The 27506-nt window shown below is 37.1% G+C and overlaps 1 protein-coding gene across 1 annotated transcript; it reads left to right on the plus strand.

Moving 5' to 3' along the window:
• The first annotated feature begins 194 nt into the window (after window positions 1-194).
• sqh (Myosin regulatory light chain sqh) lies at window positions 195-27325 on the plus strand. Its single transcript, XM_081764494.1, has 4 exons — window positions 195-368; window positions 8330-8531; window positions 17063-17292; window positions 27131-27325. The coding sequence occupies exons 2-4, from the start codon at window positions 8345-8347 to the stop codon at window positions 27233-27235; spliced, it is 522 nt and encodes a 173-aa protein (XP_081620620.1). The 5' UTR covers window positions 195-368; window positions 8330-8344; the 3' UTR covers window positions 27236-27325.
• Window positions 27326-27506: the final 181 nt, after the last annotated feature.

The raw sequence follows: 27506 nt of genomic DNA on the forward strand, positions 1-27506 counted from the left end.
CATAGATTGTGTGAATCCGGCACTAGTCGAGTGACATTTACTTCATCAGTTGCTTTTATTTCAAGATAAGGCTTTCGTCAACATCCTTTTCACTTTCTGTTACATTCCTGTGTCATTATGCTTCATAAAGAGTGCTTGCAGAGGGCAGCAGTGTTCAAGCAGGGTGTGGTCTGTGTGTTGAAGTTGAAGCAACATGTATTGAGAAATAGTCTGTGAACGTGGAATGTGAGTGATTCATTGAACTGTCCGTTAGTGCAAGACGTTGATAACATTTGTGTTTAAAAGTGTAATTTTCTCGTCAGTTGTGCTATCTGCTGGGAATATAAACGGTTTAAAAAGTTATTATTGTAGTGAATTTCTGAAATAAGGTAAAATAATTAGAAAATGGGCGTTTGTTTGATATTTATTTATTAATATAAGGCGGTTAAGTAACGTGCTATTTGATAAAATTTTGACAATAATTTACAATGCATTCAATAAAACACAAGGATCATCATCACTACAAATGCCGTTGTACTGAGAAGTACAATAATAGGAATACGAGTGTTAAAGTGTGTATTGTCCCTAAGCAATTATTGTTAGGTGTCAAACCAAGTCAATCAGTTTCGAATTGAGTTTTTTCACTATTGAATTACAGTTTATAATTATAGTTCAATGTGTGCAGATTGATTGTATGGATCAACACATAAATGCATGAAATGTGTACTTGCATTTCGCAGTGATGATTCCCTTTACGAGGTCTTGTGCAAAAAGACGAACCAACCTGTGCTGTTAGAACTGAAAAGCACTAATACCATCTAACCAAGTCAGGGTAGGAGCGCAACAGAGGGATCCGAGCAGTAGCGTTCGTAGGAATCAGGCTCGTCAGCGATAGTGGGTATGCGCGTAAACTAGGATTGTGGAAAACTACTGCTTTCACGATGCAAAGATAAATATTATTGGTCTCTTAGAAATACTTACCTTCTATTGTGCACATCGCCATATCGTGGCACTCTTTCGTGCTAACGATTTTAAGAATTTCAGAGATTTGTAAGAACTTCACAGACACTTCAATGGTTCCGCTTCTTAACTCTTCACCCTCATATACCCTGCATCATTGTCCTTTACTTTATACACTGTTCTCGATGGGAATATGAAGAAGAATATGTGTGCAACATGTTAGATTTCGATTTTTGTTTTTCTCCGTACAAATCCCTGTCGGACGTAAGAACATAGCGTACTCGTACTTCGATTATTCACATACTAGTCTATTACGATATTATTACTAATTTATTCTGCAAATTTTAGAAATTGTGCATCTATCACTACTTCCGTTACGGGCGAATACGTGCATACCAGGTTCGACTTTGATTGATGTATTTTCACGTACGGTGTATACGCATTTCCTAGGTAAGAACACACCATATTTTGATAATTTTCACTAATCTTTTAAAGATTACAATTTTTTTGTGCGGATATTTTACAAATCTGTGAATCCGTACATTCAATTTGCATCATTTAATGGGTGCAGATTAACAATCTTGGAACAAATGTGTTGAGAATAAAGTATATTTCCTAGAAGGAGCTCTTAACTAAAGTGACAAGGTAGAGAAATACCTAATGTAAACGTCATTACCATGAAGGAGTAATTATACATACCGGTACATACATACTGAAGACTATATGCATTTCGTTCTGAAGATGTTCAGAGTCGCATTGACTAAAAATCGCTCTACATGATTGTCTCCACTCCGTCAGATTTCCACATTTTTCAGTGTGGTCTCAATAAAAGTCTCTTTGTGCATGCATGAAAAAAACATATATATGAACAATTTTTTGCAGTCGACAGGATTAAAAACAATGTAATATAACTGTATTTTAGGCTTGCAAGTGTAGGGTTACTAGTGTAAAATCATTACAAATGACGGATAAAATAAGTGAGTGTACCGGTATATGAAAGGTAACTCAATTAGATGCTATTTTCCACTGGTATTGTATTTGTGCACAATTTTATGTTTACAAGTGGAGTGTTACTAGTATGAAAGCATGGCAAGTGCTATTGAAACTCGTATCATTGCCAAAGGGTACTTAATTTCACTACCCTTGCTTACACGTATATTCACAATTGCTGACACACCTGCTCCCTTCGGATGCACCCCCGTGCTATCACACGGACTCACAAGCTTCGCCCTGCCCAAACCAGGTTAGGTTGCATTCGTGCTTTTTAGTGGCCACCCAACACACATTGATATTTTTAATGTTGTTTTTTATTATTTTTTTATTTGGCCATACATTCGGAAGCCGTATTTATATGCAAATCTTAAAAAAATGTAATTTTTCAACAAGTGCTTGTGGTGGCCTCTTGAATTTTATGTGGCAAGTAAGTTATTTTCATGTCGTCCACCGCAAATCTTTTAGGGGACAATAGGAAGGAAATTAGTGAAAGAATATTTTTTTTCAACAATTATTTCGAGTGTTGCGCTAAAAGTAAATTTGTATGATAAAAAGCTGTAATAGAATTTGAATTTTAAGTCATTTGGAATTAATGTGGGTTAAGTGCCGGAGAATAAGTCCAGAAATGTGAAGAATACTAAGGTACAGAAGAAAGAAAGGGATAGTAGATTATTTTTCATGAAATTCATGCCATAAAAAAAAAGTATGATCTGGCGTTTTAGAGTTCTAAGCTGAGTGTTGTTAGCAGGGTGGAAAAAAATCATGATTTTTTTAATAAAAATCATTTTTGTTGATTTTTTTGATTTAAATCGATTTTTTTGATTTAAATCGATTTTTTTTTTTATTTAAATCAAATCTTTCTCCTCGTATAATACAAGTCGCGAACTGGAGAAAAAACATTAGGAATTAATATTAAATGACAATTATGCCATTTAAATGAAAGTATTTTGGTTTAATTTCGAATTAATCCTCAATCGTTAACCTATTTCAATCCGAAACAATATTTCTTAAGCATTAAGGAAAAAACGTACAGCAACGTTTATCAACATGACACTTTTTTTTTCACGAAAGTTCCTGATATTTGGCAGGAGTATATTTTTTAAAACATCGAAACTACCCAGCGGCACGAAATACATGTAAAGTACATAAATTTCGCCCAAAATTAACTGTTTAACTCTATGGCCTATGGAACCCGGAGGTTTAATGCCGCATTCACGGAAGCTCTCCACTGACTTCTATCCTCAGCCAACTGGATCCAGTTTCTATTTTGTATTCCTATTTCTGCTAGATTCATTTTAATATTGTCATCCCATCTGCGCCTAGATCTTACTAATGGTCGTTTTCCGATTGGTCTTCCAGTTAAGAATTTGAAAGTGTTCCTATTTTCTTCCATCCTGGCTACATGACCTGCCCACCTGAGTCTCCTAGACTTGATGACCCTAACAATGTTTGGTAAACCGTAAAAATTAAGTAGTTCCTCGTTATGAAGTTCCCCCATTCCCGCTTCTCTTGGGTCTGAATATTCGTCTCAGGATCTTGTTCTCAAATACTTTGTCTACGTTCTTCCCTCATAGTAAGCGACCATTTTTCGCAACCATACAGAAGCAGGGTGTCTACCAGTCAGGGAATTTGCAGGGTCAGGGAAAATGTCAGGGAATTTCATTGTGTATCAGGGAAAAATCTTTCCCAGGCTGTGAGGAGTGAAGAAATGCCACTAAAATAGTCATAAATTACAGGTAAATGAATTGGTTCGTTTGTACGTCTGTAGAATATTGTATAAGCTTATAAACAATGGTGAAAACTTACAGTTCACTTTACAGTAAATATAAGTTGGGGGCGCGGTGGCTCACTGGTAGAGCGTTCACCTCTGGTGCTTGGGTTCCCTGGTTCGATCCCAGCTTGCACCGTGTGAACTTTGTGGTGGACAAACACCGTGGTCATGGGTTTTCTCGGGGTTCTCCCGTTTCCTCCCGCTTTCTTCATTTCATTCATTACTCATCATCACCGTCTCCTTTAGCCTAACCGGCATAATCGTAGGACGTAAAACTTAAAGATTTCATTTTCATGATTTAAATATAACTTACTTTTCATGAGTTACTAAGAAAAAAAGAATGACGGAGTCACGGAAAATTATAATTTTGTCAGGAAAAGCCAGGGAATTTGATTATGCTTGCTTGCTAGACACCCTGAGAACAACAAGCATATATATTTTAATCTTCGAATTCCTGGACAGAATTCGTAACGACAAGAGATTTTGAACTGAATAATAACACGAATTCTCTGCTTTTAGTCGACATTTAATTTCTTCGTAGACATCGTTTTCGTCTGTTTCAAATATTGATCCTAGATATTTGAAAGAATCCACTTTATCAAAAGTATTATTCGATATTTTAACGCATCCAAAATTTGCCGTATTACGATCCCGAGGAACTTCGTTCTATGTATTTAGTACATAAATTTTGCCTAAAGTTTTATTTATTTATTTATTTATTTATTTATTGTTTCGGAAAGGGGATCGGGCCCCTCTAAATACGCCCCTATTATCTGGAAACAAACAAATAGACGTGGACATAAAAGAATTTTTGTCTTAAATGTCGATGGTGATTTCTCCGTTGAAATAGTTAACGATTTAAAAACCCTATGTTACGAAGAGAAGAAAGCAGGATTCTCCCGTTACCCGTTCAAAACGGGATTTTCCCTAATCATCCTCTGCATGATACTCGTTTTCATACTGTGTTGTACATACATTGGAGTCTCATTGTATTATGATTATTATCTTCCATAATCGAAATAACAGAACAGAAACGAGATTTTACTTATTTTCACTTTAAATTAATTTATTTCGAAATTTGATTTAAATCAACGATTTTTATTTAAAAAATCAAGTGATTTAAATCTTGATTAAAATCGTGATTTAAATCAGACTGATTTAAATCAATCCACCCTGGTTGTTAGTATTATTTGAGTGGAGGCATGTTAACGTAAGACATTATGATCTAATGAGGAAATTAATTCCTACATTCATAGATCGTAGTTGTATGTGAGCGATGTGGCATTTCGATTGCAGGCTTTCCAATGCTCCTATATTTTAATGAAACCTCCTATATTTTTGTGGCATTGCTACTTCCACTTCTGAAAAAGCATAAGTTATTTGCCCAGACGTTAGTGTTGCCCAGGCAATGATCCAAACCACATCCTTGAAGATGAATGAACTACAGAAAATTCAAGACAAACAGAACAAAGAGGAACGGAAAATAAGCTTCATTTTCTTCAGCACGTTTTTCAGCCTGAAAATGCTGGATCTATTCTGTGGCACAAGAGCTATAATCTGTGCACAGTCATTACTTTTTAATTGACACACAATCGTAGTCATTCGTCTTGCAAATAAAATCAGAAAAATAAACACACTGCTGAACAAGACTGTAATTATTTAATATAAAAACACATTTACACGTGACGTTTCGATCTTCTAGCCAAGATCCTCATCAAACGTACACTCTGATGATGATTGTACGTCTGATGAGGATTTTGGCTAGAAGATCGAAACGTCACGTGTAAATGTGTTTTTATATTAAATAAGTGCAGTCTTGTTCAGCAGTGTGTTTATTTTTCTCATTAATTTTATGGGTGCAAATTTACAGTAGAGGTCTAAATAAAAATTCACTTCTTAAACTTTTTTTTTTATTTATTAAATCTGCTTTTAGTACTTTTTAAATCCTATTTAGTGAGTGGAATTGCGTTCCTCGGTGCAGGTTCACTTTCGGAGGGCTTAAACGTTATGAGTATAAATATAGCATTTTCTTGGTAAAATTCTACCCAGACATCCTAGAAAAGGAGTTAAGTTCCGATAAGCACCGCTACGCAAACCAATGTACTAATTACGGGAGCATTCTCAACTGAAAGAAAACCAAACCTAACCCAACCCATTCATAAAGGCAGTATTGTCACGTTGAGAAGATGGCAGGGGTTAACGAAATAAATACCTAGAAGAGCGTGGAGGGGCGTAGTGACTCAGTGGTAGAGCGTGCACCTCCGGTGCTTAGGGTCCATGGTTCGATCCCAGCTCGCATCGTGTGGACTTTGTGGTGGACAAACACCATGCTCGTGGGTTTCTTGGGGCTCTCCCGTTTCCTCCCACTTTCTTCATTCCACAATTTCATTCGTTTCTCGTCATCACCGTCTCCTTTAGCCTAACCGGCATAAACGTGGGACGTAAAACTTCAGGTTTCATTTCATTTCATTTCTCAGCTAGATGGCCACTAAAATTAGCAATTGTATCTAACCGGTGTGCCCTCGCAATACCTCAGGGGTGCGTCCGTAGAGAGCAGGCGCGAAGTGATGGTGGGTATGATGGTAAACGAACAGTGTAAATACGTAACAACACAAGTTGTCTTGTAACACTGTTTTCTAGCCTCTCCCTCCTCACATCACAATTAAATTTTCAATGCAGATCTTGGTAGTTGGACTTTATTTGTCAAGCAAACTAAATTGGCTCTAAGATGTGAATACAGAATGTTAATAAAATTACGTAGATACATGTATCATAGTAAACCCTATCACATCTCAGTCTTCAGTTGTTTCTGTTTTTGACGTTTATATAAGGGGCTGTTTTTGAAGTTATTGACCCCCTTATTAAATGTCGTAAGCTCACGTTATAGTATCTTCTCGTCATACAGACAAAAGGCACTTTGGTACTGGTCTTCGTGCCGTGTCTGGTAATCTGTTGAAGTTAGCGCGCCTACAGTTAAATAAAAATAATATTGGGATTTACGTACATTAACATTATATGACGAAGAGGATAAATAATAATAATAATAGAAAAAGTAAAGTGATGTTAATAAATAAAGCGAGTAATGAAGTGAAACATAATTATGTGATATTACTTGGATAGTGAACAAAGGTTAAATTGTGCGAAAGGAATACTATTAAAAAACATTATACTTACTGGACCGCGATACTTCGGACCCTTAACTGGCAATCTGAACCTGAAAGAAAATAAATAGTTTGTTATATATATATAAGAAACAGTTACGAGTGGTGATATTAATATTTCACTAACTATTGCATAAGAAACTTATACATGAACGAACAAGTAAGTGTTAGGATAGGGGAAGAACTGACGGAAGAGAGTGCAATTGGAAGGGGAGTTCGACAAGATGCTGCCTCTCGCTAACAATATTTAATGTCTATCTAGAAGAGATAGTGAAAAAGAGCCTATATGATGATGGTGGCATTTCGGTAGGAGGTAGAATGATACATGAGGTAGATGCATAAGATTTGCAGGCGACATGGCGCTTCTTGCAGAATCTGAAAAGAAAATCAATAAAATGTTAGAAAAAATGAGAAAGAGCTTTGAAGAATATAGGATGAAAATAAATGTTAGAAAGACAAAAGCCATGATGATTGGAACGAAGGGGTATGTGTCAAATATAAAAGTGGGAGGAGAGAAAATAGAACAAGTGAATAGTTTTCGATACCTGGGCAGTATTCTTAGTAATAACATGAAGTGCAAACTTGAAATAAAAGCAAGGATAGGAATGGCGAAAGAAGCCTTTAGGAGGAAGAAAAGTCTGTTTTATGGGACCTTGAATAAAGAGTTGGGAAAAAGACTCATAAAATGCTTCGTGTGGAGTGTTGTACTGTATGGGGCGGAAACGTGAACATTATGTAAAAGTGATGAAAATCAACTGGAAGCCTTCGAAATGTGGGTGTGGAGAAGAAGAAAGAATAAGTTGGGTCGAGCGGAAAACGAATGAGAGTGTGTTAAAAATGGTGGGTGAGAGAAAAAAAATACTTTTAGATATTATTAGGAAGAGGAAAATAAACTGATTGGGACATTGCCTAAGAAGAGATTGTGTCATGAGGGACGTCCTAGAGGGTATGGTGGCAGAAAAGAGAGGGAGGGGGCGAAGGAGACTACAATTAATGGATGATATAATAACAGAAAGATCATACGCGAAGACGAAGAAGTTAGCGGAGGACCGTGGAGCATGGAAGCTTCTCAGCTGCGGCAAATGACCTGCCAATAAAGGCAGAATACCTATGAATGAATGAACTATTGCATGGATGCTCAGAGTTTACACTGTGTAATTAACTGTTGCTCTACAATGCAATAACGCTGCATAAGTTTCTGAATCAGCGTATTACTGTTTGGTTAAAGGAAGCGTAACTCGGAACCGGGTAAAACTTGACTACCAATAGGTTTTGCAAACACAATTAAATTTGACATTGCGATTCGCTCTGTCACGCTCTTCAAATTATTTCCTCATTCCCACAAACCGTGGTTTAGCATAATTTCAAAATCTTTTTCAAATCTGTATTTTGGTGCTATTCCTTATTTATTTGAAATGCGTTGGGTTAATAATTCGTTGTATTTACTTATTGCTTTATCTTTCAGTAACAAGAAACGAAAATGTCGTCCCGAAAGACCGGTCGTCGAGGCGCCCCAAAGAAGCGTGCCCAGCGAGCTACGTCTAATGTTTTCGCCATGTTCGATCAGGCGCAGATTTCTGAATTCAAGGAAGCTTTCAATATGATAGACCAGAATAGGGATGGCTTTGTTGATAAGGAAGATCTTCATGATATGCTGGCTTCTTTAGGTGAGTAAATCTGGGCGAAGAGAGTAGGTTTGATTGTCACAAATATGAGGGGGAGGGGGAAACTGCATGTGAATCCTTACTCCAGATGTGTTTTTCAGTTACTATGGAGGGAGTAAATCAGTTTGATAACTAGTTTCATTAACATACAGAAAATCTCACTATCTCTATAACAAAATATCTTAGTCAAATTGATCTGTTGTTTCCGAAGTTACTAACAGGTACGTGCTACGGTGAATATGCAATCAAACACTTTTCCCTCCTGCTTTTATATCATCCTACTGCGGATATGACTACACCTAGAATCTAAGTAGATATCGAGTTTTGTGATGTAGGTGTTCTTTTTTATTTTAATTACTTTCCTATATATTTAGTCTTGTTTCATTCTAATGCAGATTTACCCGAAGTCAACTGAATAATCATAAAGTATGAAGAGTACTACACAAATTATGAATAGTTTTTTCAGATAAAGGTCAAAATAAATGTAATGAGATATAAAAACGCGATTGAGAAATCATATCTGCGATGCTAAGATTTTTGTATACAAGATATACAGAGTGAATTTTAAAATTAAATAATGTCATTTGAGTCTAGAATTTCTAACTGAAGTCCGATTTTCATGTGGTTTGTGGCAAATGATCAAGGAAGGATGGGAGATTTATGGAACTATGTTTACTGGTTTAATTCATCCGGTTACGCCTCAAGAAAAACAGCAAATTTTCGCCAGTGTACCTTACAATTGGAATGAAGTGCGGTGCGGTGTGGAGATTTGAGTTTTCGTCGTTAGATGGCAATCTCGCCAAGGTTAATAAGAAATTGGGCCGGTTGTATTGGGAATTATTCTGTACAGTAGTATGATCAGCGCACAGTTAGAAAATTGTACTCTTTGAAACAACATGACTTTATCGTTAAAACTTTGGAGAATGGAATCTGTTGTTGCTATGCAAAGGGTATTCAGAAACAAATTTACCTCACATTCTTCCCCAGACAGAAACATAATGTGGTCGCTAGTGAATAAATTGGAAGAAACGGGATCGCTTGTGAGTGAGACAGGAAAGCATCGGATCCCGCAGGCGGGTATTGTGAAAGATGTCAGTTATCGACTCCTTAGGTCACCCAAGAAATCTCTCCGGCTATAGCTATTCAACATGTGATTATGGGCGTTACCACTGACGCTTAATTTGTATTCTCACTAACACTTAATTTGTTTTCTGCAGTTTCGCTTCAAAATCCAAGACCTCATTCTGATTGTAAGGTACACTGGCGAAAATTTGCTGTTTTTCTTGAGGAGTGATCGATATTATCCAGGATAAATTTAAACAAGTAAACATAGTCCCATAAATTTCCCATCCTTCCTTGATCATTTGCCACAAACAGCATGAAAATCGGACTTCAGTTAGATTCTAGACTCTAGAATTCTAGACTCAAATGACATCCGTGAGTTTTAAGAAATCTCCCTGTATATTTAGTGTAACCGGCCAATTATAAACTTTTATTTTTATTGTACTTTGATTTCAAATTTAATATTACATGTCAAGAAGAAGACGACCGACAAGATAATGATTTGTACACATAATTTCATGTTAGAAAATCCATTGTATAATGGTAAGAATTAGTATAATTTCATCTTTGAATTTCGCTTTATATGCTGAAGACAGCTTAACTTGCATAATGAAGTTCCTCATTATGTAAATCTTGCATTGACAGATTTCATCATCTGAACCAAATTCAGATTTGTACATGAACCAGGATTTTTCCCAAGTCCTGCTCAGTTCTGGGACAGTCTTTCGATGGCTTGGTTCTACGTTATAAGTACGGGACTTTGTAGGCTAAATCATACGGGAAGATTCATGTAGTTCTCATCTTTATGCTCATTTTTGTATAGAAATGTTAAGTGTCATTCTTATTTGTAGAAAAAATGTTACGAGGATATTTTCTCGTTTGTACTTACGGGAGAAGTAAGAAAAAAACTAATTATGTACGGACATTTTATTTTAGCTGTACTTGCGGATTCTTTTTGGTAATACGAGAACACACAGACATATCGGTACAGTCCGCAGCAAAATACCTGCAACATGAGCGTGCAAGTTTATTGTGAAACAACGAAGTTTTTTGCTCCAAAATAAGTGTGCATAGGGGGACGCCGAGGTTTCTCCTGGCGTGATTTACCACTTAGACGTTATGTTGATTCCCTGGGCTGTTAGGCGTAGTTTCACAATAAACGTATATGCTCATTTTGCAGGTTTTTTACTGCGGACGGTACTAGTGTACTAGGCGTGGATGTCCTAGAGGACCGAAAAATACGCGCTTGTGACTCAGGTTTATCTAGATACTATAGGTGTTCACAAAAAAGGGGGGGCTATGACGCAAACTGCGTCATTAAAATATTGGGGGGGGGGGTAAAAATCTATATAAATATGTTTGAAGGGGTATAAAAATTAACCGAAAAGATCTTTTTTTTCATGGAAGAACACCTACGGATAGACAATTGAGGGGTGGGGGGTGCGTCATGGATATGAGGGGGGGCACCACTGTATAGGTGTCCAAGTATTGTTAGAGCATGACTATACATCAAATGAAGGGTAAGGGGAAAAACAAGGAATGTCCATATGTGTGCTTTAACGGGTGCTTTGTCCTATCTGTTGGTGACTGTTGGTACTATTTGACTGTATATGCATGCATGCGTAGGTGTAGAAATGTGCATGTACAACGGGGAAAAGATTTGACTAACCATATTCATTTTATACAGCTTTTCAATATTAAAGTGTCGTTTTCTCGAAAATGTAGTTTTGTGACATTCCTTCTTTTTTCCCCTTACCCTTCAAATGTAAAAGTATGGAGAAATGGGTTTTGAATGCTTGTAGCATTCCTATAATAGTAATGAACTGCAATTTCTCTTCGATATGAGAACTAATAAGCTTTCCCGTAAGAGGCAGGCTTAACCGATATTTAGGTGTCACAGATTGGTACATAGTAGACTTACATCTACCGGTAAAGCAACACTATCTGCAAAATCGACTAATTGTTTCTTAATATTCGTTGGGTGCTGAAAGTATTGAAGTCCACTGTATATGTAAAATAAGTTAAGGGTATTTTTACGTTCACAGTTCAATAGAGATCTGTTACTCAAAATATATATGTTACGTTGTTAAATAGGGATTTAGATTTCTGGGCTCTTGGCATCTAAGGCTATTTAGCACGTCCCTCGGCGAGCACATTATCCGGGGAAAGGGAAGGAAGAAAGGATTGGGGGTATTCGTGGATATATATTGGTAGTCATACGGTTCCTGGGAAGAAGTTGATGAATTTTTTAGTAATACACTAGTCGTAACTTCTGTGCGTATGTATGTTTTCCTGGGTTAGTGGATGGTCTTTGTATTATGAACTTTTCTGGTAAACAGAACTTTCCTTACAGAATTTTGTTTCTTCTCGCTCCACATGTCGTATATGATCAGCACTTTCTCTCTCAAGTTTGTACAAAATTCTTGTAGTTTTATGGTCAGATGTGAGTGGAGTTTTGTAAACAAATGAATAATTGTCTTTGCATTTGCCACTTTTTTATATGTCTCATAAAATACGTAACAAGACAAAACTAAAAGTGGATTGGTTTACGAACTCCAAGCCGTAAACAATGCACCAAAAGAAACGTTCAAAAGATTTGGTGGAAATCAGGGTTGGCCAAAACTTTTTTTTTTTTTAAACTAAAAACCTTTGTTGTTGTTGTTGTTTAAATAATTTGCTGTATCTATTTATATTACATATGGATAGAAATAAGTTTGTTTCGCCTTAGTGTTATTATGCAACAACAGGGTTTGCCGGAAGCAGTCACATAAGCTTAAAGCGGAATCCAAACCGCTTCACGGCTTACATCCGAGAGTAATTGTCCTTTATTTGGACTCTAAACCGGGACTAATTAGCCACAAGTACGATGAGTCTGCCAAATTACTCACAAAGCACTCCTGATAAAAATACGTTGTACTGATCTTTACATACTTGTAGTATGATCGTCAAGAGTCATTTCAGGACCAAAAGATAAACAGTTGCACAAGTGAAACCGTTATACAGAATTATATATAAATCGGGAAACTCGCCTTAGCCATCGGGAAAATCCAGTTATTGCTTGTCATGTAAAATTTTATGGTCAACGTATCATAATCAGTACGCTAAAACTGTGGTATTAAATTACAAATTTAGTATGTAGATATCATTCAATTGAATTAAATCTGTAAGTCCAATTCAAGTTAATGTTGGAAGCTACGTAGGCAGTCGATAAATTTTGCCAATTTCTATCAACATATTTAAGCAACCTTGGCTTCTTTATAAAACAACAGCCATTCAGGCAAGCAGAAATATACAATTTGGTTTCGTTTCGTATGTTTAGGCTTAACATCCTTATGTAATACAGAGGTTATCAAGAAGTCTCGCTTAAAATGACATTCGAACCGCTACTTGGTTTACACTTGAAATAAGAGTTGTGGTTCGACCGAGACTTGCACATGGGACGATTTTATTAAAAGGTGAAAAGAAGATAAAGCTAATGCAGATGGTTTGATATGTGGAAGCGTCACCATAAAGTTTACACGATTTAAAGCATTTTTCGTTTTTTTTTTTTTTTGTGGTTTTAACCAGGCAACCGTGGTGTAAATACAGCACCGTAAAACAGACCAAAAGTTTAGTTATTTTGAGAGTTTACAAACCACCAAAGAAACTTACCAACATTAATAACATATAGTGAATGCAAAAAAAGGAATACACAATCTCTGAACTATTGCAGCATTTAAAATACAATATTTCAGATGATATTAACGAGAAAAATAGGCTTTAAACCAGTTGTAATACAGTCGCTAATGGATATTTTTAACTGCTTTAAATTTGAACTAAATTTGGTCTAGGGTTGAACTAAATTAGGGCTGAATCACAATTATGGATGTGTTCTCGGATTGAACGAGGGAAGAATACTACGAAGGGTGCATTCAAGTTATAAGACGTCATTTTTTTTTCTTTCTTTTCTAGGACTGGTAACATAGAAACGTGTTGTTTATTTTAAAATATGCGAGCACTCGTTGTCAATGCGTGACAGAGATGTCAACACCCTACGGCACAAAACTTTGGCGGCAGCGGTGAGAGGGATGACAGTTTTTGACACTTACAATACTCGTAAATTGGCGACGTTTTCATTACAAGAACAGCGTGTAATCATTCGTTTTTTACATTTGCGTGGTGTGACACCATTTGAAATTCATCGCCAGTTGAGGGAGACATGTGATGGTGGTGTCATCTGTGTTCGTGGGTGCGACAATTCAAAGAAGGCAGAACGTCGTGTGACAACAAACCAAGCTAATCTCGGCCTCGCACAAGCCGCTCTGACGACAATGTGCACAGATCCCACAGAAACGCCAATTTTGGAGGCAATATGTATCATACTCATTCGGTGTTCCACCCAAAATAACTTTTCTTTGCTCGTTCGATCATGTCAGACCGACCGACTTGTGCGAGGCCGATATTGTCTTGGTTTGTTGCCACATGACGTTCTGCCTTCTTTGAATTGTCGCACCCACGAACGCACATTAGACACATCCATGACACCATCATCACATATCTTACTCAGCTGGTAATGAATTTCAAGCGGTGTCGCCCAGGCAAATGGAGAAAACAACGAATATCATAATTATCAAAATAAGGCATCACTCTCACCGCTGCCGCTAGAGTTCTGTGGGACGTAAGGCGTTGCCATCTTTCACGCATTGATAACGAGTGCTCTCGTATTTTAAAAGAAACAGCACTGGTTCTATCTGTTACCAGTCCTGAGAAAAAGAATTGGAGGTGTTGTGACTTGAATTCATCTAGTCAAACTCTGAAGCCAGGTAACACCATACAGTACCGTAGAGAAATGTAAAGACTAAGTTTGTGCGGAATTTCTTTGGTTTTACGTACACGTCGGACGGACCCTGTAAATATTTCTTTTAATTTTGATTTTGATTCAGTTCCTTTATTTCTTCAAAAACCTGAGAAGAGGCTCCTATAGTTTCGATTATTATTATTATAATTATTACAGATATTGCAAGTGTTGATAATTCCATTTCAAATTTCACTCGCACAATGCCGAAGAAAGGTATTCACTAGCATAACGAAATCATTATCCGAGTATCCTAATGAAATATCTATTACATCATTCCGTTGCATCTTCTGAAACATATGGGAGCGTTCCGCCATCAACTTCATCTTGCGTACGGGAAGTTAATCACTTGAAATTGCTCTCAGTGTTCCAAAACTGATTTCTATGCAAAGTGATGTCTATTTTGTAAGGCAAACTGACTGTACTTGTTTCATTGTGGCGGAAGTCAAGAAGCTTGTTGCAGTTAGTCTGCAAGAGCTGTTCCCAGTTTGTCTTCTACATTTTGTGCTTTCATGGATGATTTTAATTGGGAAAGTTGGATACCCTACCTTTAGTTAATGTTTGATCTATTCAACTGGGTCGTTTCAGCAAATGATTATTGTCATCCTCAGCACAAGTCCTTCTGGTGCGATTGCTTAATAAACAACACTGTTGATTATCTTTTCCTGTATCCATAATGTATCAACTCTGTAGTGTCTTTGGCTCGATCTCGTCTCGCGCCAAGTTGGCTTTGTGGCGGACAAACACCCTTTGCGTTGATTTTCTTGAAGTTCTTCCACTTTTTTCATTCTACCAATTTGTTCATTATCATCATCACTGTATCCGTTACCGTCGGTTGTTTATATATGTAATCATCTATACACGTTAGTCAAAACTTGGAGGTAACAGTTAAACAATCTTTGATTTTCTTTACAGTTTGAAATATTTCATTTCACTTTTTTAAATCATCGACGTATTGCTTTCAACTTTTAGTCTAAAATTCTGTTACCCGTACAATTTAAACCCACTGAGGTTTGCGTTTTTTAATGATGCTGTTTATATCCCAGTTCTTGTCGAGGTTGCTCTCATCCAAATTTAACGTTGGGTGTTTTCTCGTAATGTAACATTTCTTTCGTTTAGTAATGATATTTTCCTAATAATTTTTGACCTTCATTAAGCTGTGTTTAAATATGCCTAGATATTTTGATAAACCAGAAACCAAGGACATTTTGGTTTTCGTATATGTTCTTTTATTCTAGTTGCTGTGTTTCTCGCAGCCATCCCTGACAAATGGCTTGGTAACTCCTCCTCCACTCAAACATATATAGTGTTGTTCACAATATCATTTTTGTAATAATAATAATAATAAAAGGAGAAAAACATTTCAGATTTTAAATAGCGTGAAAGTTAATAGATGCGTCTATGATGGTTTTATTTATGTACAATAGTTATCATCTAAGTTTTTAACTAGTTTGTGTAAGTAATCACGAAATCAACTAGAAAAAAAAATGATCGTTGATATAAATATTTTTGCTTTGAAATATGCACAGTTTGTCGGTACATTGAGTTACGTTTTATTTATATATTTATTTTTTTCATCCTCCTAGTAATCGAAATAAACGTGGAAATTGTGATAAATTTGGGAAAAGGGAGTTTTGTTACAATGCTATAATTTGAAAGCGTGTTTCACTACAAAGAGAACGAGCTATGTATTACCTTTGTACAAGATATTCAATGAAAGATACGCCTACAGTCAATTTACTGAACATCAATAATTTTCTTAAAATCAAAAGGCTATTGAATTTCACATGGCCACAAAATGACGGAAGCTCTTCCACAATGTCCTCTGTGCCTGAAAACATTTCTTTAGACTACAACATATAAATAAAATAAATAAAAAGAAATGTAACCGTACAAAGTTCGTAGCGAATCAAATTAGGTAAGACTAATGTCATTGTATTTGCCTCAAGGAAGTATTTGAGAATGTACGGATAAAATACAACTACCCTTGATATACAATCTACACGAAAAGAACATACATATATTATTGTATCTTTTTGTTAGAAGCGTCCACATTCAATACTGATGAACATGAATGATTCTTTACATGGTTTATTGTGTCTTTAAAGGAGTTTTACTGAACGGTTTTACTTATAATGTGACCTTGAGTTCTCAGCAGGTGAAGGCACACGTGAAGATCAAATCATTTTATACAACATCTTGCTTTTTAGGTGCAAGGGCTGTAAAGTTGAAAATGGAACTGATCTCTTGATAAACTTATAGTTTTGTGGAAAAGAGTGCTTGCAAAGATTCTTTCGTGATTTTTTATTTCTTTATTTATTTGTTGATTTACAGAACTTCTAAATATCTAGAATGAAATTGTACTTGCTAATTTCGAAATTCTTTACAAAAGTGGAAACAGCCGATCCCAGTCAGTGGAATTAGGGCAATTATTTCCAAATTCAACGCAAATTTTGAAAAGAATGGAGTATGATTTCATCTCCGGATTTCTCACAACAAATGTTTTTTAAGGTTTATATGTTCACGATAGTGCAACCTATATTAACTTGACAAGGGGCTTTCTGTATTTGCTTCAGCTTAACAGAGTTTCTAACCCTACTTATTGAATAAAATGTTTCTTATTGTTTTCTATAAACAGGTAAAAATCCTACAGAAGATTATTTGGATGGGATGATGAATGAAGCCCCCGGACCAATTAATTTCACGATGTTCCTGACGCTTTTTGGGGAAAAGCTTCAAGGTACTGATCCTGAGGATGTAATAAAGAATGCTTTTGGGTGCTTTGATGAGGAGAACACTGGATATATTAACGAAGAGCGTTTACGAGAACTTCTAACTACCATGGGCGATAGATTTTCAGATGAAGATGTAAGTAGTACAGTTTGTTTTCGTATCGAGTTTCTGAAGTAAATGTCTTCATACATGTACAGGTTCCAATGTAGTGAAACGACAGGGTGAAAAGCAATGTAGTCCAAATGCAGAGTGGTAGAAGAATTTATGAATAACCACTTATCTTAATGGCAAACGTATATTACGTGTCCGCTTCCCTTCACAGTATACTTCCTTTCCTTAAACATTAGACCCTGTTTCTTTGCATGTTCTTAATGTATGAAGAACTGTTCCGGTTATTCTAGAAGACTGATGAGATTTTTTATTTTCAATAAACGCTTTCCGAGCACAGACCTCATATTTTAAGATCTCTCACTTAAATCCGTAGGTTTGATTTTCCCTATTGTTGGTCTACTCCAGCGTTTCTCAAACTTTTTCATTCATGGAACCCTTTTTCACACCTAAAATAAAGTGACGGAACCCACAAAGAAAAAAAAAATATTATTCGAAAATTTATATTAGTAATGCCAATCTTTTGACGATAATACTAAATGACTTACCTAAATTCTAACCCACTTCTAGATGAGACAGAGACTTCCGACAGAAAATCCTTCGGCCATTCTCCAGTCAGATAGATTTTGTTAATTGAAATCAGTACCTCCATTGAATTGCTTTCTAATCCTTGAGCAAATCTGCTGATATTTCGTCGTTTCCAGTGGCCTTCTTCCTTCGCATGTCTTGTTGGCTTGTATTATTTCACTTTTCAGTATATGTGACTGCGCCCTTCTACTTCGATCGCAGTATCTCGTAGGTTGTTCTTCTGATCATAAAGATTTTTTATGTACTTCTCCCAGATCGTACTGGTTATTTGATGATCAGTGACTACGTGATCTTCTTGATTTTTCTCTTCTCAGTTCGTTATTCAGTCTTTTGTATTCTTTTATGTTCATAGTTTTCGCCCTTCTGCGTTCCTCCATCTTGGTAACTATCGATTCAGCTACCAACAGTTTTCTCGGTGCTCATTTTATCTTACCAGTATTAGGGTTATTAGCAGAATCTGCTTAACTTTTTCCCAGGTATTCACTACCTGCCTACGATATCATCCATTGCACAGAAATTTTCAGAACTGTATCTTCTTTCACATCACTGTTCATACTTCTTAGGTAGTACGACTAAGAATTCCATTTTTGATTTCTTCTGACATTTTTTTATTATCATTTTTAAAACCGGGTTAAACTTCGCCACTAGGAGATTATGGTCCGAATCAATGTCCGCTCGTAGTAGTGTCTTCACATCCCGCATACAATGCTTGGACCGTTGCTTGACAAAAATATAATCGATTGGGTAGCGTTTCTTATCTCTTGGGCTTTTCCCGTGTATAACTTTGTTTTTGTTTTCTTAAATCACGTATTTGTCACCACCATAATATGTTGTTTACATAAGTCGATAAGCGTTTGGCCCCGTGCGTTTCTTCTTCTCAGTCCAAATGATCCCCCACTTTACTCGTAGCTCTGTCTCCCACAATGCTGTTAAAGTCACATATTACTATGGTGTTGACGATATGTCTTGCCTCCTGCTGCAAAGTTTCACTAGTCTCGTCATATGCTACTCCTACTTCATGATCACAATGTTCGGTTGTTAGCATATGCACTTGTATTGTCACAGTATCTACTGGTTTTGCACTTAGCTTTACGAACATCAAGCGGTTCGTCTGTGGTTACCCTTTCCTGCTATTTCTTTTCTCATTGAAATTGCAACAGTCCCGGGTTCGATTCCCGATGGGGACACTCGGTCGAAAAAGTGTAAAACTCTTTTTCAGGCCAGCCACCCTGAATGAAGTTTTCCTGGGTTTTTCTCATTCACACCAGACGGGGTGGTACTTAACTTATAAGTCCCAGGCTGCTTCCTTCCTTCCCCAATCTTTTCTTCTTTCCCTTCCCCCGGATAGTGTACTCGTCGAGGGACGTCATCCCTCAAACGTGACGGGCTAAATGGCCTTAGATGCCGAAAGCCCAGAAAATCTAAATCTTAAATCCCACCCTGGAATCGCAACACTATTCTTGGCCTTAATCCTTATAATTCACTATTGTTGTTCTTTCACCATTGATAATGACAGCATGGAATGTCATCGAAATAGGAGAGGGCTTTCCTGAACGAAACTATAAGTACTGTATTTTGTAAGAAAATATAGTATATTTTATTTTAGATTTGCTTTCCATTCGTACGTATTGACAAAGACTGGTACTTCAATCCCATCCCCCTTTTCTAAAATTTACTTTTTTCAAGCCATTGCAGAAATTGAAAGAAAAACATAATTTCGCTGCGTAATTTTCTAAGGTAGTGAAAAGTAATACTCATGTTTTTGAAAGGCATTATGTAAACCTGCGATGTTGAAATTAAGTGAAAACATATTTTATTATTATTATTATTATTATTATTATTATTATTATTATTATTATTTTAAGTTTCTCAACAATAATGAAAAGAAGTCAGTAAGTAGTATTTTCGGTATACTGAATAATTACAAAGATAATATGTATTACTTTGTGAGTTTCGCAATATTTGGAAAAATGTTAAAAATGTAGGGAGAGGGTGATGAACGCCCTTAACAATAAGAAAAACATCTTCCTTCGTTTATCAACTTTCTATACTGCAGTTGTTTTTTGAGTGTTTTCCAGATCATTATTCAGGATAGCGTGTGTTACAGATTACAGTTCATTTCTGTTAATGTGCAAGTACACCGGACAAAATGCATTCATCCCTCTTACTAATACTGGGTAACCCTGTCCCTGCCGTGTATTCTGTTTGGAAGTGACAGCATGAATTTTTTTGCAGATATACCATATTGATGGGAATCTACCCCCTCATTAGTAGATGCGTAGTTCCAGCAAATTGCGAGGATAACTGGTTCTGCATTTCACCCGCTGCTTCAAGTACTGCTATAGATTATCAGTTGAATTTAAAGCTGGGGATAATATAGGCCAGACCAGGTGCGGTGGCGTGCATAAATGTGCCTGAAACCTTATACAAACTCCTTTGAATTTTGTGCACCTTGTTGTCATCTAGGAAGATAGGAATGCTCACTAATGAGCATTTATCATGAAGGTGGTGATAAAGTGGCAACATCTGGTCGCTGAGAATGCCCAAGTAAACAACCGGGCTATCTGTTCATATTCACTTGTATGAATAGGGTCCAGGCCATTGTATACTTGAACTTGACACTATGGGTAAAATACTTCATTGGGTTTTCTGTACATTCGACTTCTTATATCATTGGAATATAGACGAGAAAGTTACTAATCGAACCAATGAATACGTTTTCAGTGCGTGACAGTCTAGTGTCTTCTTGAGCCCATTGAAGACTTGCAGCTTTATACGCTGAGTAAGACATTATTGCTGTAATACTTGATTCCTGCATGTTCATTGTATAAAATTCCCTTCGCATTTTGTGTTTCATTTGTTTTCGGAAATTAGTTGGCACTTGGTCTGCATTCACAGACTGTAGCAGTTCTATCATGAAACTCGTCGACGTTTCTCTGAATTACGATCATACGCCGCTTTGCGTTCACAATGCGTATTAAACTGTTTCTTGTAGACATGTTAGACAGCCAGGTTTGATACACCAACAAGTTGGGAAACTTATTTTATTGGATGCGTATGGGAACAAGCAAACACAATAACCCCTGTTTTGCCGTCTATCACATTGTTTGTTTGATATATGATGAGGAGCTATTAGATGCATGCAGCCGACTGGTACAGTCCGCAGCTAAAAACCTGCAACATGAGCATGTAAGTGTAGTGTGAAACTACGCCTAACAGCGCAAGAAATCAACATAACGCTAAGTGGCACGAATCATGCCAGGAGAAACCTCGGCGTCCTCAACTGCACACTTATTTTGGAGCAAAAGACTTCGTCGTTTCACAATAAACTTACATGCTCATGTTGCAGGTTTTTTGCTGCAGACTGTACATGCATTTCATAACTTCGCAATGGTCATGCTTGAACGATGATGAGTCATTTAGTTACGTGTTGCCAGTGAAACGTCAAACATCTATAGAAACGAACCAATGATCTAGAGAAGGTGACTTAAATCTTTGTCCGGTGTACAGCGTGTGGTAATAGTAAATTACAGGTAATATCAGGTAATTTAGAAAGGATTGAGCCTTTTGCGCACGAAATGGCGTTATCTCTCAGATCTTGAGACGCAACAGGTCAGGACTAATGACATTCACAGCTAACAATTGAAGCTGGTAGACGTATCAAAAAAATAAATAAATAAAATAAAATAAAATAAAAAAATAAAAAATCAAACATGAGATGTTGCACTGTGAGCTTTCCACACAACGGCACTACATTTTACAATTTTATTCGGTATAGGCGCAGATGTTGCGTAGGGCCGTGAAGAAATTTGTACTGTTTATACGTAAAATACCTTACCTTACCACACAGCTCTACAGCTGGGTATGGGCCTTAGCTTCTTCCACCAGTTGCCTCCATCTTTTCCTGTCTCTGGCTGTCTGTTTTCAGTTAGCTACTTTCAGTATCCGGAGATCCTAGTGCACATTATCTATGCATCTCTGTTTGTGTCTCCCTTTCCTTCTGCTAGAAAAGATCTTCTCATTCGTGATTCTTTTGGGAAGGCGATCTTCTTCCATACGTTCCACGTTCCAGCCATCTTAGTCTTTGTGCTTTTATGTATCGGACTGTCTTTCTTTTCCAGAATTTCTTCTGTTTCTCTATTGGAGCGTATTCTCCATTCCTCTTTAGTTTTAACAGGGCCATAAATCTTCCTTATTACGTTTCTTTCGAATACATGTAGGTTATTTTCGTTTTCTTTGGTGAGTGTCCATACTTCTGAAGCACATGTTACTATTGATCTTGTGAGGATTCTGTATATTGTTAATTTTGTTCTGTTTATTATTTTATTTTTCAGCAGCATGTTGTTGGCGTGATAAACTTTGTTTTCCTGCTTGTTTCCGTTCTATTATTGCTTTTTTTTTTTTTTTTTTTGTTATTAAATATCCTAAATATTTAAATGTGGACACACTTTCAAACGTATTATTTTGTACTGTTATGTTCGTTGTGTTTCTTCTATGTTCTGCAGTTGTTATTATCATATGTTTGGTTTTGCTCACGTTCACCTGTAATCCCATTACGGTGGTTGATTTTTTCCAGTTCTATGTGCATTCTTTTGAGTTCGTCTTCTGTTCCTGTGATTACTGCAACGTCATCGGCGTATGCACAGATTTGACTGGTTTTGTACATTATTTTTCCTCGTTTATCTATTTTCTGTATGGCTGCATGTAGGGCGATTATGAACAGTATTGTTGATAATCCGTCTCCTTGTTTAATCCCTTTATTATATTGGAGTTCTTCTCCTAATAACTGCTCTATTTTTACTTTTGATGTTTTGTTGAGCGTCATCTGTACAAGTGTTGCGAGTTTTTTTGGTATCAGCATTTTCTCTAGGGCCTCTGTGAGTCTATTTCTGTCTACACTGCCAAAAGCCGGTTTAAAATCTATGAATAATATATGTAAATCCGTGCCATATTCACAACTTTTTTCTATTATCTGTCTCATGATAAACAGCTGGTCAGTCGTGCTGCGATTTCTCCGAAATCCACATGGTAGAGGTCTGCACGGGCAGGAATTTTAGCCCGAGCCCGGCCCAGCCTGTAAATTTACAATGTGAGGCCCGGCCCGAGCTCGTGTGATAATCAAGCCAGAAATAAGCTCGAATTACAGAAACCTAATAATTAGCACAAAATTGTATTTTTATTTACAGCAATTAGAGTTTTAATTTTGCAGTTGTGCTTTAAAAGTTCTCCAGAAAGAACGGTGCAATATATATCGTTGTACAGTATATTTACAAAGTTAGGCCCGAGAAATATGGTTGTATATTTAAAAATGTACGGCCCGAGTCCGGCCCGGGCCCGTGCAGACCTCTACCACATGGTATCCCCCTATTTCCTTCTATGCATACTTCTTGAGTATATTGTTGATTATGCCTGTTAATATTTTGTATGCTACGTTTAACAGCATGATTCCTCGGTAATTTTTAGAATCCGTTTTATCTCCTTTTTTGTTCAGAGGATGTATTATTCCTATCTTCCATTTGTCTGGTATTTCTTTCTTCCGTCCATATTTGCTGAATTATATCATATATTTTTAATTTCAGTTTAGGTCCTGCATGTTTTGTTAGTTCTATGGTTATGCTATCTTCTCCCGGGGCCTTATTGTTCCTCAGTATATTAATCATCTCTCCAATTTTTCCTTCGATGGTGCTGTTTCAACTTCTTCCTCAGATTTTCCTTCCTTGTGCGTTTAGCCATCTTCGTCTATTTGCTCCTCTTGCTTCTCTTGTTGGTCTTCTTCCACCTGTGTCTTAGGGTTCAATAACTCTTTAAGATAGTCTGTCCATATTTCCGTAATTTTTTTTCTTTATCGCCTACTATTTCTCCTTTCTCGTTTTTGGCTGATATCCTTTTTTCACTCTCTTCATTGCTGCATAAAATTTTTTGGTTTCATTTTTTTAAAATTTAAATTCTCTATTTCCTCTATCATACCTTTTATCATCTTTTTCTTTTTACACACCTTTTTCGCTTGTTTCCTCAGCTCTTTATACCTTTCGTAGTTGCTTTTTGTCTCTGTAGCATTTTTCTTAATGCGTCATTTTTCTGGCTAATTATTTCTTGACATTCTTCATCAAACCATTTTACTTTGTTTTAATTTTTCTGTAGTCCAATTGTTTCCGTCGCAGCTTCCTTTATTACTGTTACAACCTCGTCCCATTTCTTTTGTATCGTTGAGTTTACTTTTTCTATAATTTTTCACATTTACTGTCAATCGTGTTCTTGAATTTATCAGCTTCTTCCCTGATCTTTAATTTCTCTGTATTCAATTTCTCATATGTAACTGTTTTGTGTTGTTGTATTATGCATATTCTCTCCCTTAGTTTTGTTTCCCTAAAAAGTGCTTTGTATCGCAGTTTGGACTCCTTCGGCTCTTAACATCTATTATGGAGGATGCATATCTGCAGTTGATAAGGATGTGATCTATTTGATTTATCGTGTTATTATCAGGAGATTTCCAGGTTTCTAAATGTATCTGCTTGTGCGGGAGGCTTTACTCTTTACTATTGGTTCCTTATTGCAAATTGAGCTAGCAGTTGTCCATTTTTATTGCTTTCTGCATGTAGTGTTTTTTTACCAGTGACTTTCGTGTTTGCATCTCTGCTTCCTAGTTTGGCATTGAAGTCTCCCAGTACTATTATTGTGTCATATTTCGGTGTGTTTTCGTAAGTTTCCTCTAAGTTCTCGTAGAATTCTTCTTTCTTTGCAATGTCTGTTTCTTCACTAGGGGCGTGAACTGTGATTATTGAAAGATATTTGAGTTTTCCATTTATTATAATTTTACGCATTCTTTCGTTGACTGATGTGTATTGTAGTATCGTATCTCTGAAATCGTCTGCCTATCATGAATCCAGTTCCATATTGTCCGGTTTTTGTCGGGGTTCCGTTGTAATAGAAAGTGTAAATCTTTTTATCAATTCTGCCGTTGCCTTCCCATCGAATTTCCTGTAATGCCATTATATCCACATTTTTTCTATTGTCTCTTGAGCGACCTCTTCCATTTTCCCAAGTTCTAGCATTCTTCGTATGTTCCTTTCCAATTCCGAGGCTCTGGCTTCTGTTTCTGAACAGTTTCGTTTTCCACGGTAGAGTTGTTAGCCCTGCGCACAACCCCCAACCTGGAAGACCAGGAGTTTTCTGTTGGGGTCCTCCTCCCCTAGCCTTTGTAATTCTTCTACTAACTGCAAGGCAACCGTCTGGTTTTGGTCCGCTCCGGTGATTTCCGGTACCCGCCATATCTGGTGGGCATTCCCCTATCCACCACCTGGGGAGGCGCCCGGTGGGAGTCCAGCAACTCCCGCGGGGTTTATATGTAAGACACGTTATCAAAAACAACGGCTAGAAGGTTCTTCAGTGCTTTTGTTCTGGAAATTTCGATGTCCGCTCCTTGCAGTGGACGACCAGTTACAATAAAAGTGGACGATACCCTGGCAGAAGTCGAGCAAGATCGATGACATCACCAATGACTAAATATCCATCACTAAACAGTGGTAAACCATTTAGAGCAAGCTGGCTACAAAAAGGGCAATGTTTGGGTGCCACATGATCTGACTCAAAAACCTTTACTCGATCGAATTCCTATCTGCAAAACTACTGAAACATAACGATCTCTAGCCATTTCTGAAGTGGTTGCCTGCAAGTGATGAAAAGTGAATATTCTACGACAGCAATGTACGGAGAAAAAAAAAAAAAAAAAAAAAAAGATCGTGGTCGATGTGAGTAAAACGTTCACAGTCCGTGGCACAGCCCACACTAACATCCAGGAAGGCTATTCTGTGTAATTTGTGGGAGATTAGAAAAAGATTGTGCATCACGAACTGCTGTCGCCCGGCAGAACGATCGACTCGGACCTGTATTGTCGACAATTAGCGCAAGTGTACCTGTCTAGCAATCCAAAAGGAACGACCGGAACTGGTCGACAGAAAGAGAAACACGCTGACAACGCCAGACATCTTTAACAACCAGTCAGAGATTGAGAAAACTTGGCTGAGGGTTTTTAATACTTCCATGGTATATAACAGGCCTGGCACCGTCGGACCCGTTTTTTCAGGCTCTGCAGAACTCCCTGAATAGTAATTAGTTTCAAAAGAGACCTGATTATAAACCACGTGTCTTTTTTTTTTTTTTTTTTTTTTTTTTTTTTTTTTTTTTTTCAGAAATCATAGAAGTCTGATAGGAACGGGATTATGTTGTTACCTTGAAAATGGCAGGCGGTCATCGAACAAAATTGTACATATGTGCTTTTTTTTTTAAAAAAAATCACAATAAATGTTTCCTCAATGTTGACCTCTAGAGGGCTCAATGCATTTTCTGCAATCTGGTGTTAAGTGGTTTAATGTTAAACTTAAATGTTTTTTAATTCTTGAAATGTTCGAGAGGTCTTCCGTCAACGTTACATGTACCCAATCTATCCGAAACACTTTGACATATAGTTGGACACAAATTGTGATTTTCAACGTTGTACGCAAATGCTTCTATTATTAACTCCTTCATTTCATCCACTGTTAAGTTTTTTTTTTTTCCCATAAACCGTATTTTTCACTACACCTCAGGAAAATCAGTGATGGGTAAAGTCAGGTGAACGTTGCGGCCACTCAGTGCTGCCTCAGCGTCTAATCCAATGCTGTGGAAAGACATTGTCAAGGTAGTTCGTTACCACAACGCATAATGAGGAAGGGCATTGTCTTGCTGGAAGTACAGTGCAGTTTTGTGTGCCTCAATTCTCCAGGGGGAGCCCCTCCGTGGCTAAGCGGTTAGCGTACGCGCCTTTGGCGTGGGAAACCCGGGTTCGATTCCCGGCGGGAGCTCATGTGGTTCGGATTCCACGTTAATCAGTAGGTCCACGTCTCATATAGCATCGCTGCTGAACGAGACGTTAAACTCAGAATCAACTCAACTCAATTCTCCAGGGGGGGGGGGCACGGTGGCTCAGTGGTAGAGTGCTTACGTCTGGTGTATAGGGTCACTGCTTCGATCTCCGGTCAGGTAAGTTTGTGGTGGACAACATCATGCTCGTCAGTTTTCTCAGGGTATTCCCGTTTCCTCACACTTCCTCATTCCACCAATTCTTCCATCATCATTAACTTGCTTTAATCACCGTCTTCCTTAGCCTAACAGGCATAATCGTGGGACGTTAAACTCAGATTTCTTTTTTTTTAGATTCTGTAGTATGGCAGTATCACGTTAAAAATTAAAAAAATAAGATGTACTAATAAGTTTCTGTTTATCTTCCTTTTGTTTGTAGGTAGATGAAATGTACCGTGAAGCACCAATCAAAAATGGAATGTTTGACTACATAGAGTTCACCAGAATCCTTAAACATGGAGCTAAGGACAAGGATGAACAGTAAAAACTAAGAATTACTCCAGTTTGCTGTGACATGTGTTAATGTATATTGGCAGTCGACGGGGGAGATATTCTCCAGTGATGTGCCTTAAAATATTGCGGACCATGTTTTAATTTAACGTGTCCACTATTCTTCGAATTAATTAAGATGTAAACTAGAAAAAGTATATATTAGTGTGATTTCAGTTTTCACTGATTCTATATGCCAGTGCTTCCATAATGCTGTATCTCTTTCAGTATGTGTCTTTCTCTTGTTTCTATATTTATTGTTGTCC

The sequence above is a fragment of the Thermobia domestica genome, chromosome 7 (assembly GCF_964235325.1).
Source record: "Thermobia domestica chromosome 7, izTheDome1.hap1.1, whole genome shotgun sequence".
Lineage (NCBI taxonomy): Eukaryota > Metazoa > Arthropoda > Insecta > Zygentoma > Lepismatidae > Thermobia > Thermobia domestica.

Excerpts from the sequence above, each read along its gene's own strand:
- sqh (XM_081764494.1), top strand. The coding sequence starts at position 8,345 with ATGTCGTCCCGAAAGACCGGTCGTCGAGGCGCCCCAAAGAAGCGTGCC. Across the intron at positions 8,532-17,062 it reads TGATATGCTGGCTTCTTTAG|GTAAAAATCCTACAGAAGAT; the intron begins GTGAGTAAATCT and ends TTCTATAAACAG. Across the intron at positions 17,293-27,130 it reads ATAGATTTTCAGATGAAGAT|GTAGATGAAATGTACCGTGA; the intron begins GTAAGTAGTACA and ends TTTTGTTTGTAG.